The sequence below is a fragment of the Brassica napus genome, chromosome A9 (assembly GCF_020379485.1).
Source record: "Brassica napus cultivar Da-Ae chromosome A9, Da-Ae, whole genome shotgun sequence".
Taxonomy (NCBI): domain Eukaryota; kingdom Viridiplantae; phylum Streptophyta; class Magnoliopsida; order Brassicales; family Brassicaceae; genus Brassica; species Brassica napus.
In genome coordinates, this window is record NC_063442.1 from 20,377,730 (window position 1) to 20,394,334 (window position 16,605).

Genomic DNA, 16,605 nt, shown 5'->3' on the forward strand with positions numbered 1-16,605 from the left:
CCTAGTGATCAATCAATACAATGATCTCACTCATTGCCACACACGTCAAACCCTAGACTTATCCGACTCATCTTACCAGTCCGACTCGATCCTATGACACTTTTAACTCCCCGTTACCCGACCATGAGCTAAAGACCCTACAATGCACATCCTTTTCATCAATACGTCCTTTTCATCAGTGGGTAGCCCCAACTAGGCTTCTACCCCATATTCTTGTGGATTGGCCACATCTCCTATGGGTGCTTCCATATTCATGTGGATTGGCCACATCTCCTATGGATACCTAGCGTGAACTACTACAACACATACTTTCCTTAGACTCTATATGCTTTCCCACCCATGCTTAACCTTAACGTTATTCTTCTATACTTTCACTTATCCTTTCACATCCTTATCAATTACACTTATCCCTTCTCATTTTTCATTTACTTTCCCTTTTCATTTAGACTTGTACTTGGACTCATTCACTAGACGCCACCCGTTATCGGTGTCGCACACAATACACATCGCACTCAAGTTCTACTTCAATAACATTATCAATCATTACTCATCTATCAGCTTAGCATTCATTTCTCTCTAGCATCCTAGCTTTAATCACAAACCACACATGGGACTACACATCCAAACATACAAGCATCACTCATCAACCAATCAACATCACCACAACATATATCAGTTCATCAAGTCCCGTTAACAGTATGAGGGTTCTTATGCATCATGATTCATTCATCTATCATCCTAGCAATTATCATGTTCTATCAACATAACTCTCAAACAGGGTCTAAACAACCTAACTCCAACATAAAGGAGTATACAGAATCATGAGAGAAGGTTGGGTTCGAGACACTCCACCTTGGCTTAGATCTGGATCTGGAAGCAAGAGACACGGGAGAGGAGATTGAGATCTGGTCACCACCACCACTACACGGCGCCGGCGAGGAGAGAGAGAGAGAGAGATCACGGAGGGAGAGAGAGAGAGAGAGAGAGAGAGAGAAAGAGAGGCGTGAGAGAAGAAGAGAGAAAAGGAAAAAGAGAAGCTTGACGGCTAGGGTTTCCTAGTCTCTCTAAATCTCTGCAGAGCTTCACTCAAGTTTCAGAAATGAGAGAAAAGTGAGAGGAGGCAGCTTCATTTATAGGAAAAAGAGGGAACCCTAGGTCATTTACCCTAATGGGCTGCAGTCTTAACGAGCTCTCCTTAAGAAATTTTTGGGCCAGGAACCGGGCCGTTACAATCAAAGTATAGAAAAATAACGTTAAGGTTAAGCATGGGTGGGAAAGCATATAGAGTCTAAGGAAAGTATGTGTGGCAGTAGTTCACGCTAGGTATCCATAGGAGATGTGGCCAATCCACATGAATATGGAAGCACCCATAGGAGATGTGGCCAATCCACATAAATATGGGGTAGAAGCCTAGTTGGGGCTACCCACTGATGAAAAGGACGTATTGATGAAAAGGATGTGCATTGTAGGGTCTTTAGCTCATGGTCGGGTAACGGGGAGTTAAAGGTGTCATAGGATCGAGTCGGACTGGTAAGATGAGTCGGATAAGTCTAGGGTTTGAAGTGTGTGGCAATGAGTGAGATCATTGTATTGATTGATCACTAGGTTGTTAGAAATGTATGGAATTGAATGTGGAAATTACAGATGACGATATGAAATGATAAAATGCATTAACTGACTGTAGTGGCTAGTCAGTCCTAGTTCCCGCATAGAGTAGTATAGAGTGTCATGCGGGCAGGCTGGTCTAGAGCCACTTCACTGAGTAACTTGTTGCTCACCCCTCCATTTCCATTTTTCCCTGTGTGCAGGACTGTAAGTAGAAGTATATGGATGTGGGTGTGACGGTATTTCAAAGAAGGTTATGTGCTCGTCTCTCGGGACCAGTAACGGGACACGTAGGGTTGTCTAAATGAGTAGACACGTGTCCATAACGCCCCTTCAATAACCCCGATCAGACGCCGGGGGATCAGGCTGTTACAATTGGTATCAGAGCGGGTTAAGATCCCTTAGTTCTGTCCTAAGGGATCAGCATTTCCGACGTTGTCAAAAAAAAACTTGTTTTCATTAAAAGAAAAGAGTTTGTAAAAGTTTTGTTTCTTCTAACACTCCTGAAAATGATTTCAAAACCACCCACTATATCTATACGTTATTATGATTTTGATCAGATCCATTGTACTTGCAAAATTTCTTTTTGAGCTTAATTCATTCATTGGTTTTTAAAAGATCCCCGAGCAAAGTTGTTCTCGCCTTGTGTGCCTCCCTTGTATGATGTGTGATTGTGTGAGTTCCTTTTGTTATCGGATGTTAAGTTCGGAAGTCTAGGGCTTGGAATTCGGGGACGGATTCCGATTAACAGGGGAGAATTGTAACGGCCCGGTTCCTGGCCCAAAAATTTCTTAAGGAGAGTCCGTTAAGACTGCAGCCCATTAGGGTAAATGACCTAGGGTTCCCTCTTTTTCCTATAAATGAAGCTGCCTCCTCTCACTTTTCTCTCATTTCTGAAACTTGAGCGAAGCTCTGCAGAGATTTAGAGAGACTAGGAAACCCTAGCCGTCAAGCTTCTCTTTTTCCTTTTCTCTCTTCTTCTCTCACGCCTCTCTTTCTCTCTCTCTCTCTCTCCCTCCGTGATCTCTCTCTCTCTCTCTCCTCGCCGGCGCCGTGTAGTGGTGGTGGTGACCAGATCTCAATCTCCTCTCCCGTGTCTCTTGCTTCCAGATCCAGATCTAAGCCAAGGTGGAGTGTCTCGAACCCAACCTTCTCTCATGATTCTGTATACTCCTTTATGTTGGAGTTAGGTTGTTTAGACCCTGTTTGAGAGTTATGTTGATAGAACATGATAATTGCTAGGATGATAGATGAATGAATCATGATGCATAAGAACCCTCATACTGTTAACGGGACTTGATGAACTGATATATGTTGTGGTGATGTTGATTGGTTGATGAGTGATGCTTGTATGTTTGGATGTGTAGTCCCATGTGTGGTTTGTGATTAAATCTAGGATGCTAGAGAGAAATGCTAAGTTGATAGATGAGTAATGATTGATAATGTTATTGAAGTAGAACTTGAGTGCGATGTGTATTGTGTGCGACACCGATAACGGGTGGCGTCTAGTGAATGAGTCCAAGTACAAGTCTAAATAAAAAGGGAAAGTAAATGAAAAATGAGAAGGGATAAGTGTAATTGATAAGGATGTGAAAGGATAAGTGAAAGTATAGAAGAATAACGTTAAGGTTAAGCATGGGTGGGAAAACATATAGAGTCTAAGGAAAGTATGTGTGGCAGTAGTTCACGCTAGGTATCCATAGGAGATGTGGCCAATCCACATGAATATGGAAGCACCCATAGGAGATGTGGCCAATCCACAAGAATATGGGGTAGAAGCCTAGTTGGGGCTACCCACTGATGAAAAAGACGTATTGATGAAAAGGATGTGCATTGTAGGGTCTTTAGCTCATGGTCGGGTAACGGGGAGTTAAAGGTGTCATAGGATCGAGTCGGACTGGTAAGATGAGTCGGATAAGTCTAGGGTTTGACGTGTGTGGCAATGAGTGAGATCATTGTATTGATTGATCACTAGGTTGTTAGAAATGTATGGAATTGAATGTGGAAATTACAGATGACGATATGAAATGATAAAATGCATTAACTGACTGTAGTGGCTAGTCAGTCCTAGTTCCCGCATAGAGTAGTATAGAGTGTCATGCGGGCAGGCTGGTCTAGAGCCACTTCACTGAGTAACTTGTTGCTCACCCCTCCATTTCCATTTTTTCCTGTGCGCAGGACTGTAAGTAGAAGTATATGGATGTGGGTGTGACGGTATTTCAAAGAAGGTTATGCGCTCGTCTCTCGGGACCAGTAACGGGACACGTAGGGTTGTCTAAATGAGTAGACACGTGTCCATAATGCCCCTTCGATAACCCCGGTCGGACGCCGGGGGATCGGGCTGTTACAATAATTGTAACATCCCGAGTTGTGATATGTGAAAAGGCTTAAGAGAATTGATTTGGCTACCTATGTCACCAAAGTTGACTTACCTTTTCCGGAACACATCCTGAAAGAACTCCAGAGTTAAGCATGCTTGAGCTGGAGTAGTGGAAGGATGGGTGACCTATCGGGAAGTGATTCGTGATAGCGTGCGAGTGAGGCCAAAGCATGGGAGAAGGTCGGGTGGTGATTGCAGGGTCAGTAAACAATGATTTCGAGCCTTTGGAAAAATTAACGGACCGACCGTCAGACGGGATGGGGCCCATGGGCCGAGAGAGCGGGCGTGGGTGGCCCATTAGCCGTGGGCGGGTCGGGGCGTTTACAAGTGGTATCAGAGCTGGTTAGCCGTCTCAGTTCTGACCTGAGAGGCGTCTTGAAACCTGTCGTGGGGCGCAACGAGGACGTTGCGTTCTTTGAGAGGGGGTGAATTGTAACATCCCGAGTTGTGATATGTGAAAAGGCTTAAGAGAATTGATTTGGCTACCTATGTCACCAAAGTTGACTTACCTTTTCCGGAATACATCCTGAAAGAACTCCAGAGTTAAGCGTGCTTGAGCTGGAGTAGTGGAAGGATGGGTGACCTATCGGAAAGTGATTCGTGATAGCGTACGAGTGAGGCCAAAGCATGGGAGAAGGTCGGGTGGTGATTGCAGGGTCAGTAAACAATGATTTCGAGCCTTTGGAAAAATTAACGGACCAACCGTCAGACGGGATGGGGCCCATGGGCCGAGAGAGCGGGCGTGGGTGGCCCATTAGCCGTGGGCGGGTCGGGGCATTACACATTGCCTAGCATCAATATTGCTTTGCATATCATTTGCGAAATGCTGATACACCTTGTCTACGTACTCCGTACGAAGCACATACAATAATTTTTTTCTTTAAATGCAGCTGGAGGGAGGGGAAGGGGTGGAAGGGGAGGGAGAGACGATTCTTTGTTGGGTACTACTGTCAAAATCCGTTTAGGACCTTTCAAGGGGTATAGGGGACCTGTAGTAGAAGTCAAAGGAGATTCAATGCGTGTAGAGCTTGAGATGAAGATTGTGACAGGCAATCCCTTGTTTAACTTCTCCGCTTGGGGGAATAGACTTGTGTATGCAGTTGAATGAACTTTTAACGATTATTGTGTATGCAGTTGATCGGAATGCAATATCGGATAATGTGTCTGTGACAACACCTTCTCGGTAATCTACTAATTGATCTTATTAGTTACTTTGACTTCATGTATCATAAACGACATCAATTATATCATCTGAATTCTACACAGGGATATATCTCGGTATAGTATGGGAAGCGAAACACCTATGCATCCTTCACGGACTCCACTTCATCCTTATATGACTCCAATGCGGGACTCTGGAGGTTTGTTTTCTAGCTCTTGTTTTCTCTGTAATATGTTCATTTGACATTTTACTATTTTAACTTACTTCCAGCTTCACCGATCCATGACGGTATGAGGACACCCATGCGTGATCGAGCTTGGAATCCTTACACGCCTATGAGCCCACCTAGGTATGTTTGTTGTTGCGTCTCTACTTTCGAAAGTTCCTTTTCTCTTTCACCTTTCTTCTGTTTCTCTTCAACGCTGTAATAATTTCCATCAATGTTGTCTGTTATGTTACACAAACATGGCCTCTGTTTCAATATTTACAGAAATTCTTAACGCATTTATAAGATTGGTGAATCTTGATCGAAGAATAAACTTTTTGAAATCTCATATTATTGGTTGTTATGACATAAGGGATAACTGGGAAGAAGGAAATCCAGGATCGTGGGGAACGAGTCCTCAATATCAAGTAAGAGTTATCCATCTATTGTTTTTGCTTTCAGCCTTACTATTGTTGGTGATATGCGTAGTTTTGTGCTGATTGTGAGTTAAAATTGTTTGCTTGGCACTTGTTCCAGCCGGGAAGTCCTCCTTCACGGGCATATGAAGCACCGACTCCTGGCTCAGGATGGGCTAGTACTTCCGGTGGTAGTTACTCAGATGCAGGGACGCCCAGAGATCATGGTTCGGCCTATGGTAAGATTCATATAATCTTTTACAAAACATCTACTGTGTTTGCTTGGCCAGTATTTTTCTCACATATCTTGTCATGCAGCTAATGCCCCAAGTCCATACATACCATCTACACCTGGACAACCCATGACACCAAGCTCAACTTCATACTTACCTGGAACTCCCGGAGGACAACCAATGACTCCTGGAACTGGGCTCGATGTCATGTCTCCTGTTATAGGTAACCAACCGTCTACTGTTAAAAGGACAAAGTTTTAGTTGTTTTTTTTCTTCCGGTTAGTCCCATAATGCATCTCCCATGCATGTTCCGGTCAATCCCCTTTATATACACAAGGAGTTCCCACTTCTACCGTGGTTTTCTTATCTTAAAGTAAATGCCACAGGTGGAGATGCTGAAGCATGGTTCATGCCTGATATTTTGGTTGACATACACAAGGTTGGAAAAGACAGCGATCTGGGGGTCATTCGAGATGTTTCGGTCCGCCTTTTGCCTTTCACCAATTCCAGATTTATTATAATTATAAAAGAACTAGTAGCCGTAGACAACTAGGAGGAAGCTTCAGTGATCAAAGTCTGACATTTTTCTGATGTGCTACTTTTGCTAGGATGGAACGTGTAAAGTGTCTCTGGGGTCCAGCGGTGAAGGTGACACTATAGTGGCCCTTCCGAGCGAACTGGAGATAGTTCCTCCGAGGAAGAATGATCGTGTAAAGATTGTTGGCGGCCAGTTTCGTGGGTCTATCGGTAAGCTTATTGGAATCGACGGGTCAGATGGTATCGTTAAGATTGAGGACAATCTTGACGTCAAGATTCTGGACCTGGCCATATTAACCAAGTTTGTTCAGCCGTGAGCTAGAAGTTATAAAGAATGTTGAGTTTCATCAGGTGACCGTAACTACGAATATTGTTGCTAGATGACGTGCTTCTCTTGTAAGGTGCTCTCGTAGGCACTGTCGAAATAGTATTTTTGGTCTCTCTCTTTTTTCTACTTTGTAGTTGCCATGTTGGTTGCTTATATGTCCTTTACCTATCTTAGCCACTTCTTGCACCTCTTTATATCATCTTCGATGATTTACTCTATTTAAGAAAAAAAAACAATAGAGTGATAAACCAAAAAAGTAAAAAAAAATATTTTATTGATAAAATAAACTTATTTATTCTGTTATAAAGTAGAAAATAGAAAGTACAATTTTTTTCACTACTAATTATGTTAATATAAACTACTAGATACATTATATAGACGATACTAGACAATTTTACTAGCCTTATGAGGATTCACGAGTCTAATGCCGTCGCTGTAAGATTTATTACTGACGGTACTCGTTGCGTCATGCCGAAGATCTCTAGTAGCATTCTTTCCAATATTCATAATTCATCTTCTCCGAAAATTGAAACTCAAACCTCCTAGTGTAAAGCATTAATAAACCCTTGATCAAACCACTGGACGAAAAAAACATTCACAATAGAAAGTACAATTGAAACATATTTATTGTAAACTTTATTTTAGGTTGAAAAATAAAGTACCGTTAGAGATACTCTTAGTTTCTTTATACAAGAGCCACCAAACTATTCTGATTAAAAATATATTGATTGTTTTATCATTTTCATGTATTTCATATTGGATATGTATAATGTTTTGTCCCACAACCACAATTTTATATGAATTTGAAAACCCATGATTACCAACACACCTTTCACCTAAGAGTAGCCTTTATATGCAAAGATCAAAGCGCTTACATCTATAATGCGATTTCATGGTACATTAGTCATCAATCGTGCATGATCACCGTATATCACACACCTCTTTCCTGTTGTGTGAATTTTGTGTGTGAGGAATGTCAAGCGTAACATTGATTGTATTTCTACAGAGACTCTAAGATCACGCAATAGTTTTCGAATTAAAATAGACACTATAATGAAAATTGTACACAACATAATTGAAACGATTGTAAGATCAATAGAAGAGGGCGTTAGACTCATGGAAATTCATATGTAAATCCGAATTGTATATCAATCAAATTATCAAGGGTTTAATAAAGAACAGTTCTTGAACTCAAAGCCAACCAGTAAATTCAATAAACTTCCACTGCAGATATTATCTATATCTAAATCTAGAATTCTAAAGTCATGTGTAAATCAGTCAAAATTCAAAAAAGCATAAGGGTGAGTCTGATCATTTCAAAAAAAAAAATTCTAAACCAAATTACTTGGAGATATGTATATTGCTCATTTAAAATATGTTAGGAAATCAATAACACTGTCGTGTCTACCAATTATTAAAATATCTAAATTACAAATGATTAATCTAGAAACAATATTAGGAACAATAAAATTACTATAACAGTTTGATCAATTAATCAATTCATCAATAATCTTTGAATAACCGTAAATCTAAAAAGAGGATTACTCACAATAATCGGTGAAACGCAAATTATAATCTGAATAAACTGCGTAATTAGATTAGTTCTCTGAAAGAGTTCTGATTCTTCTCTTCATAGCTCTCTAAAATCACAATTAAGCGTAAGTAAAGCATAGTCTAACCAATTGGCTTAAGACAACCTATATACACTAGAAAACATTTAGGATTCTTCTGAAAAGAAGGAAACTTCTGGACTAATCTTGCAATTTCGTGAAACTTGTAAAAACTCGTCAGTTGTTTTGTGATCAAGATGAGTGTCGATCGACACCAAGGGTTGTGTCAATCGACACCAGTTCCTTTGTGTCAATCTAACGTCAACTTTCAAGATCCATCTCTGATTAAGCTCTGAAATGCTTCAAAAGCTCATTTCAGATCCAAAGTGTACATAAACCCGCAATGACTCATACACGACTCTAAAAGGATCAAAAGACTTTAAAAATGGACATATATCATGAACAATAACGTAAAAACAATTATATATCAACTTCCCAAGATTTAGCTTTTGCTTGCCCTAAAAAAAACATAAGACTAACCCATGAAAGAGGTTAAAACGTAAGAACTCGCTTACTCTTTAAAACACACCACTTTTACCTCTACGATGTTGAAAGCCACATGAATAAGCACCAACATTAGAAGGTACTTCTATGTACTCGACTGCAGCTTAGCAACCTGACCAGCCAGCCCACATCTCATAAGATACCATCTGAAATCGCCTCAACTGACTTCAATTGATAGGTTAAAGTGCAGTCTTATCTTGGGGGTGTCGATCAAAGGACGTATGGCCTCTTAGCCATTCAGGTTTATTATCACATAAACAATCTTACTCTGGTTCCTTTCCTCGCTATCTTCTGACTTCACTCAGTCGATGTCTCCCTACTTTGTTGGGTGTCATTTTATTTTTTCAATCGACTGAGTTTGTTGGACAAGCTTCCATGATTTCACGCACTAATGGTGACTGCCACCAGCACATGATTCACTTCTTTTTGATATTCATCTATTTCCTTTCACTTATACTGAGGAGGTGCGAGAGGGGAACCATACTCACACATACATGCCTTTTCAGACATGAACGAGGAATCCGATCCAATTTGTACAAAGTCTCAAGATAAGAAAATTGAGTAGATTATGTTGGAGGCGAGTTTTATATCCGCCAGGCGCTCTCATAAGCGTTGTTGTTATTGGCAGATCGATCTGGTTTGGAGTTTTTCATGTAATACAACATGTAGTCAATAGCTTAGAGAACGATGCTAAGGTACCAGCTAGGTGACTTACACTAAAAACAAAACACAAAGTTAGTGACTACCTCTCCCAGACTTAAGCAACACTGTTCCCAGTGTTAATATGTCCAAAGTTGGTCAAGAAAACAAATGAAACTCTTGAAACCAAGATAAAGAAAATTGTACCTGTCTGCACGTCCGGTGTCGACCACACCCAAGTTGTATCAAATCAACACAACTTCTGCCAGTTGAATCTGGCGTTGTAAAACGTGACAAGGGTTCCATGCATGATATTTAACACACCAAGTATGATAAATTAGCACTGTTAGGACACTCAAACACACGTGAGAAGCAACATAGCATTTGATAATCTCAAGGTTCAACAATGTTTGAAAAAAAAAACAAACACTCTTCAAATGACTTGAAAAATAGAAAAACATAAAAACAAAAGAGAAATAAAGAACTACTCCTCATCCTCATCCTTACTTCCCTCAACAGAAATCCCAGCTGCTGCTGATGGTGATCGTTCTCCGGTACGTGGTGGGCTCATGCATTGTAGCTCAATAGCCCATATGGTTTGAAGAGCATCTATTATAAGGCATTGGAACTGATCCATATTATGTATAAAAATGTCTGCAATAGCATGGAACTGTGGAAGATGCTCCTCAATGGGCTCATCGAGATGGAAGTGCAACAAGTTGTTATGCAGAAGATCGGAAGGTAAGGCGAAATGAGTTCCTTTGGAAGGAAGTAACAGCTGCTGAAACCTTGTGTCCCAAAAAGCTCCTTGCATATTTCACGTTAGTGGGCGCTGGTAGTCACATCATGACCCGATCTTAGCTCTGTCCACCTTAATAACAGCTGCTAAAACCTTGTGTCCCAAAACAATACCATTAGTGACCATAAAGTGACACTTCTTCCAGTTCAGAATCAAATGCTTCTCTTCACATCTACTTAGCACCTTTCACAAGTTGTATAGGCATATCACAAAATCAGACTGATAGATAGACTAAGTAATCGTTCGTAAAGACCTCCACAAAATCTTTAATTATTGTTGGGATCCAAAACGGTTATCTCTAAATCAACGTCTAAAATCACCTTTCCTCACAGAGACTTGCTCGACATACCCTCGACAAAAGTTCCCGAGCGTAAGCTTCAAAGAGAGACAAACCCTGGAACTAAAAACAAACAGTCCAGCTCATCCTTTCGACGAAATGATCCCATCCGGCTCGGCAGATGGCCGAACTGGATCGAACATGCGAGCAGCTCGGCCATCCGCCAAGCTGGATCGAACACACGAACAGCTCGGCCATCCGCCGAGCTGGACAGTCCAGTTTGGCAGATGGCCGAGCTGGATTGAACGCGCGATCAGCTCGGCCATCCACCGAGCTGGACTAGTCCAGATCGGCGGATGGCCGAGCTTGAACGATTGCACTATTCTCGTCCTGTCTTCTAGGATCCTCTCCCAAGATTGTATCGAACTCGCTCTTGTTTTGTCTCGATCGGAGGTAACGTTGGAACTTTACGATTTAGAAACCGCAAGAACTCGTTTTCTCAAATAACATTCGGATTGATCGTATAGGGTGATAACGGTTAGCTAAACACCTAGAATTGCCTATACGAGGAATTTGAATGTTCTTCGGAATTGACGTTGTTTCGAAAGCACTCTTTTTATGAAATCGTAAAAACGCTTAAGTCGGAAAATGGCCCGGAAAAGCCCAGGACACGACAAAGAGCCCACTTATGATTTTATGCGGAATCAAGCCCAAGCGTTACGACGGTTTATCATTTATTACCAGAAGAAGATAAATGTCAAGTTAAGAGGATAAATGTGAAGTTTTCGAAGATAAACACAAAGATCAAAGAAAAATGGAAAGTTTCCGCGATGTGATAAACTCAACCAAAGACGAAAATGGAAGGGGGAACCGACGTAGGATGATAAATAAGAGGAGCTAAAGCCAGGGGCGAAGGGGAGGATTAGACCTAGAAAAACTCTGCTAGCTTAGGAAAACTTAGAATTTAGGCGGCTCGATTTTACTTCGACTGTTTTCGTTCTTGTTCTAAGATTAACCTGGCTAGTGAAATCTGTCCGTCTTGTCTCACGAAAATCTTGTAATCTCGTTCTTTTATCAATCAATAATACGCCGCTGTGCAATTTACTTTCGATATTCTGTTATCTTTGTTTATGCAGATAATCCGGGACCTCTGGAAAATTTTGGGTTTCTATCTTTCCTTATTTTATGGAAAATCGACAGTGCAAATTTCGGTTCCTACAGTTTGGCGCTAGAAGGAGGAGGGGAGGGGTCCGGATTCTCTAACTCAAAGATCACCGAACGACTGAGACACGATATGCCTAATCAAACGGGTAGCAAAATCATCTCATTCAAGGAAAGAGCAACGATCGATCCAATCAAACCTCTAAATGATCACCTTGTCGTCGAGCTGACAATCCAGAATATTGTTGTTGCAGGATATTGGTCGACCCCGGAAGCTCGACCGTTATCATCTTCAAAAACACCCTCGATAGAATGGAAATCAATCCATCCAAAATCGCGGAAGATCCAAACCCGATAATAGGACTCTCGGGGGAAGCTACCATGACTCTCGGCACAATCAACCTCTCGGTTAAGGCCGGCAGCATGACAAAAATCGAGGACTCCTTGGTCACCAATAGACCCACATCGTATAACGCGATCGTAGGAACTCTATGGTTGAATTCCATGCGAGCAATCCCGTCAACATACCAAATGTGTCTCAATTTCCCAACCCCTTGCGGGACAGAGACCATCCGGGGAGATCGGAGAATCTCGCGAGTTTGCTTTGCTGCGGAATTGAAACAAAAAAACCCATCGGCCAAGTTTCCGCCTCAAAAGAAAAATAAATCGTCTGTCGTTGACAACACCCTAGAACAAAGTAAAACTGAAATCTTTTGGCAATCACGAGTAGCCGAATCTTTGGAAGCGAAACGCGAGCCGACCTGTGAGCCCGTAATCTCGTTATGCTTAGACGAAACATTCGTAGATCACTGCATGGAAATCGGCGCGAACCTAAGTGAGTCTATAAAAATCGAGCTCATAGCTTGTCTGAAAAAGAACTTGCATACGTTCGCATGGCCCACAGAGGACATGCCGGGGATTGACATCAAGATTATGTCACAAGCTAAAATTTGACCCAACTTTCAAACCCGTCAAACAAAAGAGACAAAAGTTCGGACCCAAACGCGCAGGTGCGGTTAACAACGAGGTCGAAAAACTCCTCAAAGACGGATCAATAACAGAGGTGAGGTATCCCGACTGGCTCGCTAACCTAGTCGTTGTCAAAAAGAAAAACGGAAAAGTGGCGAGTATGCGTCGATTTCACCGATCTCAATAAGGCATGTCCGAAGGATAGCTTCCTGATATATGGTGTTTTTGGCACCATTGTACATATGCTTTCTAACTGGTTTTCAATGCTTTATCGAGTTAGTCCAGTCCTTTTAGAGTCATATCAGGTCTGGAGTGGACTAAAGAGCTAAAGGAAGAAGCGTGAAGAAAGGAGCAAGAATTGGAGACTTCCCCGCGGAACAATCATGCAGAGCAGTCTGACGGATGATCTCACCAGGAACAGCCAGGCGTTTGTTCCCGACATTTATTGAAAGCCCATATCTTTCAAAGATTTTCCCTAATCACTAATTCTCTCCTCTGAAGTCGATGGCGCCTCCATATAAAAGCCATCCCTATGTTTACTTTCTTTTTTATGCTAGTTTTTCAAGAGACCTAGACCTGTTCTTGGATATTTGCTATTGTAAGGGAGACGGCTCCTCTTCTTGACAAAGAAGATCATCCTAAACCCTGTTGATTTATCTTTGGATTTATATGCAGTATTATTCAGTTATCATGTATGTTTCATCTTGTTTAATGGCTGCGTAGTCGGCTAGCTTGTCTACGGTTCTAGGGTGTTAATCGCAAGGCTAAACATAAATAAGCGACCTTATTGTGTCTTTGTTTATCTCAGTTCTTTAACTCTAGCTCTAACCTGATCACTTACTGCTAGATCTTAGGTTTAATCTGCTCGCTAACCGTGTAGTAGATTGCTTGATGCTGAATGAATGTGCCGAGCATCCCTAGTCAACGAAAGTAGATACTCGGGTGCTCGGTGAACCTATCGGACTTGATCTCTATTTCTTGTGGTCGATCCTTGATCCAAACGACAGTTTAGGCATCAAGGTCGAACCGCAAAGGGATCAGCACCACGACAGTGGGCTGTTCTACTGGCGTGATCCGTGTTCTAGATTGTACTTCAAAGTGCTTGAATAAATGTTTGGTTAAGCACTGACACCCGATGAGAAACCCTAGATTGGCTTCTTTTTAATATTGAATTTACTCTTTGCAATCAATTACTTAATTTGCACGTTACCACCAAAATTCAAACCCCACTTTTAGTTTTAGCTAAGTAGAAAACTCATAAGCATAAAGTATAAACTGGTCCTTTGGATTGAATCTCAAATACAACAATTACCACTGTTAACTTGACAGTAGGAAAGGTTCAGTTTTAGTGTATCAAGTTTTGGCGTCGTTGCGACGGGGACTAGATACTTACCTCTATCTTTCAGTTCTATACTTAGTCTAAAATATCTAACTTGCTTTCCTCTCTTTGTTGCAGCAAATGATCCAGGTGCATAACCAGTAGACGTACTCAGAGCAACGCACAAGGACCATTATTCACGCTAAGCAACGAAGATCTCACAAGATTAGAAAGACAGAACCGTCAACAACCACGGCTTACTAACATCAGAATGGATAATCACGGAGGCCAGGATGATCTCACTGTTGCAGTGACGCTCATGGAACAACAGATACAGAAGATGAAACAAACCATCAACGCAGAAGAAGCTGCTCGCCAAGCAGCGGCTGAACTCGCTGCTCAGCAAGTTGAGCAACAAGGCGCTCCAATCGGAGAGCGGAACCTTCCTAGGAACTTCCCTACCACTTGCTCCACCATCAACCCCCTCTCCTCCCTGCACTCGACAGGATTATGAGATCAAACTTGCTTTGATTGGCCTAGTGCAGGAAAAGATGTTAAACGGCCTCGCAGCTGAAATTCCTTTGGACCACATCGAGAACTTTGAGAGAGTCTGCAACTTCTCTCGCACGAATGGAGTGCCACCAGACTACATCAAATGCAACTCGTTGGCTAGCCTCTCTCCCGACTGGTACACTTACTACATGGGAACAAGTCAGAGCAGCGTTCTTAAGCCATTTCTACACGAAGACGAAAACCGTAGCTCTGAGGCATAAAACCTCTAATTTTAAGAAAAATACCGATGGGCCTTTCTATGATGCTTGGGAGCGTTACAAGGAGTACCGAAGGGAATGTCCTCACCATGGGTTTGAAGATGACTATACATTGGAAGTGTTTTTTGATGGAGTGAGCTATTAGTTTTGCAATGCTCTTGATTCCTCGAGCAATGGATATTTCATGACCCAAACAAGACCAGGCGCATTCGCGCTGATGGAAAATATGGCGTCAAGCTCACTCAACAAGAACAAGGAAAATGATAGCTCCAAGAGCGTAAACAGCATAGATGATCTAGCGGCAAAGGTTGACCAGCTGTTGAAGGGAAATCAGAGTCAAGTGTCCATCATGGAGAAAGCTGCATCGGAGAAAAATGTGCCAGATATCACACCCGAAGGAGACAGCACCATGGATGATCAGCAAGAAGTAAGCTAAGTCAATGAGCAAGGATGGCAGTGCAAGAACTACCACCCGAACCCCAATGTGAGGAACAACCGTCACCTCTTTGAATATCCTAAAACGGACAAACTGGTTGACAACGCACAGAACAGTCAAGGAAAGAACAGCGGCTGTTAGGGGATTTTTGTGTAGGCTCTTTATAAGTACTACAGAACAATGGATCGGCTGGTAAAGCAGGTGAGTTTGTATGTATTTCGCGAGGATTTAAGTAAAGGAATAGTAAGACAGGCTTGAAGAGATGTTTTATTGACTAGATGAACAAGAACGAGAGAGGTTACAAAGAAGATTCGATAAACCCTAGTTCTAGCCGTCTAGCTTTAATCTCTAAGCTTTTTAGAAGTCCCTCCCTTGCTTTAGGGTTTTAGTAGCTCTTATATAGTCGTCTAGGAGTCGGTTCCATTAGGTTAAACTCTTCCATATTCGGAAATATGGAAATATGGAAGGTTCTCCTTATCGGAAGTTTTCCATTTCTTGGAAGGGAGCTCGGTTCCAGGGAACGAACTCAGGGTTCCTTCTAGCGGGGACCTGGAGCGTTCCCTTATCGGGGACCCGAGAGTCTGGGTTCTGCCTGGAGACTGGAGGAAATGATACCGGGGTATTTTTCCCCAACAGTTTGCCCCTTATTTCTCGATTTTGTCAACGAAGTCGGGGAATAATGATATGATCATGGACCAGTCAAACAAAGAAGATAATGAGAGCATGGATGATCCAGCTGATGAAGGAGCTCTAGCTATATCTGAAGGTCCTATGACTCGAGCCAGAAGCAAGCAACTCAAAGAAGCCATTGGAGGATTACTTAAGACATCACTGAAGCAAGAAGAGAGTCTTGGAAAAAGCTTGATCAACCAAGACACACTTATCACCATTCAAGTCATCTCAGCTCCAAGATAGACATCAAATGAGCAAGTAACATATGTGTGCTCTTTTTCCCTATCTTTTGTTTTGTCCCACTGGGTTTTCCAAAGATAGGTTTTTAATGAGGCCATATGTTGCTTTCCTATCACTCATTTGATGATCTCAGTTCAAGACTTTATTTTAATTATTTATCTTATGTTATTTCTAAAGGCTATGGTTTATTTTAAAGCCCGTTTAGAGACCAAGGAGCCTGTTCCTTGTCTTCTCTATAAATATGTGTCCGAAAACCCTAATAGAACCATCGAATCTTTTAGTTTCAGACTCTTGTCTCTCTCTTTGTCGGCTGCAAGCCCCCTTGTAGTTCTGAGTGTTCTTGA

The 16,605-nt window shown here is 41.9% G+C and overlaps 1 protein-coding gene and 1 non-coding gene across 2 annotated transcripts; one reads left to right on the forward strand and one right to left on the reverse strand.

Annotated features, from left to right (window-relative positions):
* Positions 1-4,371: 4,371 nt before the first annotated feature.
* Positions 4,372-8,324, forward strand: LOC106380393 (putative transcription elongation factor SPT5 homolog 1). The gene is made up of 7 exons (XM_013820151.3): positions 4,372-5,346; positions 5,418-5,496; positions 5,726-5,780; positions 5,890-6,007; positions 6,087-6,224; positions 6,388-6,482; positions 6,610-8,324. The coding sequence occupies exons 1-7, from the start codon at positions 5,271-5,273 to the stop codon at positions 6,853-6,855; spliced, it is 807 nt and encodes a 268-aa protein (XP_013675605.3). The 5' UTR covers positions 4,372-5,270; the 3' UTR covers positions 6,856-8,324.
* Positions 8,325-14,902: 6,578 nt separating this feature from the next.
* LOC125578713 lies at positions 14,903-15,009 on the reverse strand. Its single transcript, XR_007316796.1, has one exon. It is a non-coding gene; the product is annotated as a small nucleolar RNA R71 (small nucleolar RNA).
* Positions 15,010-16,605: the final 1,596 nt, after the last annotated feature.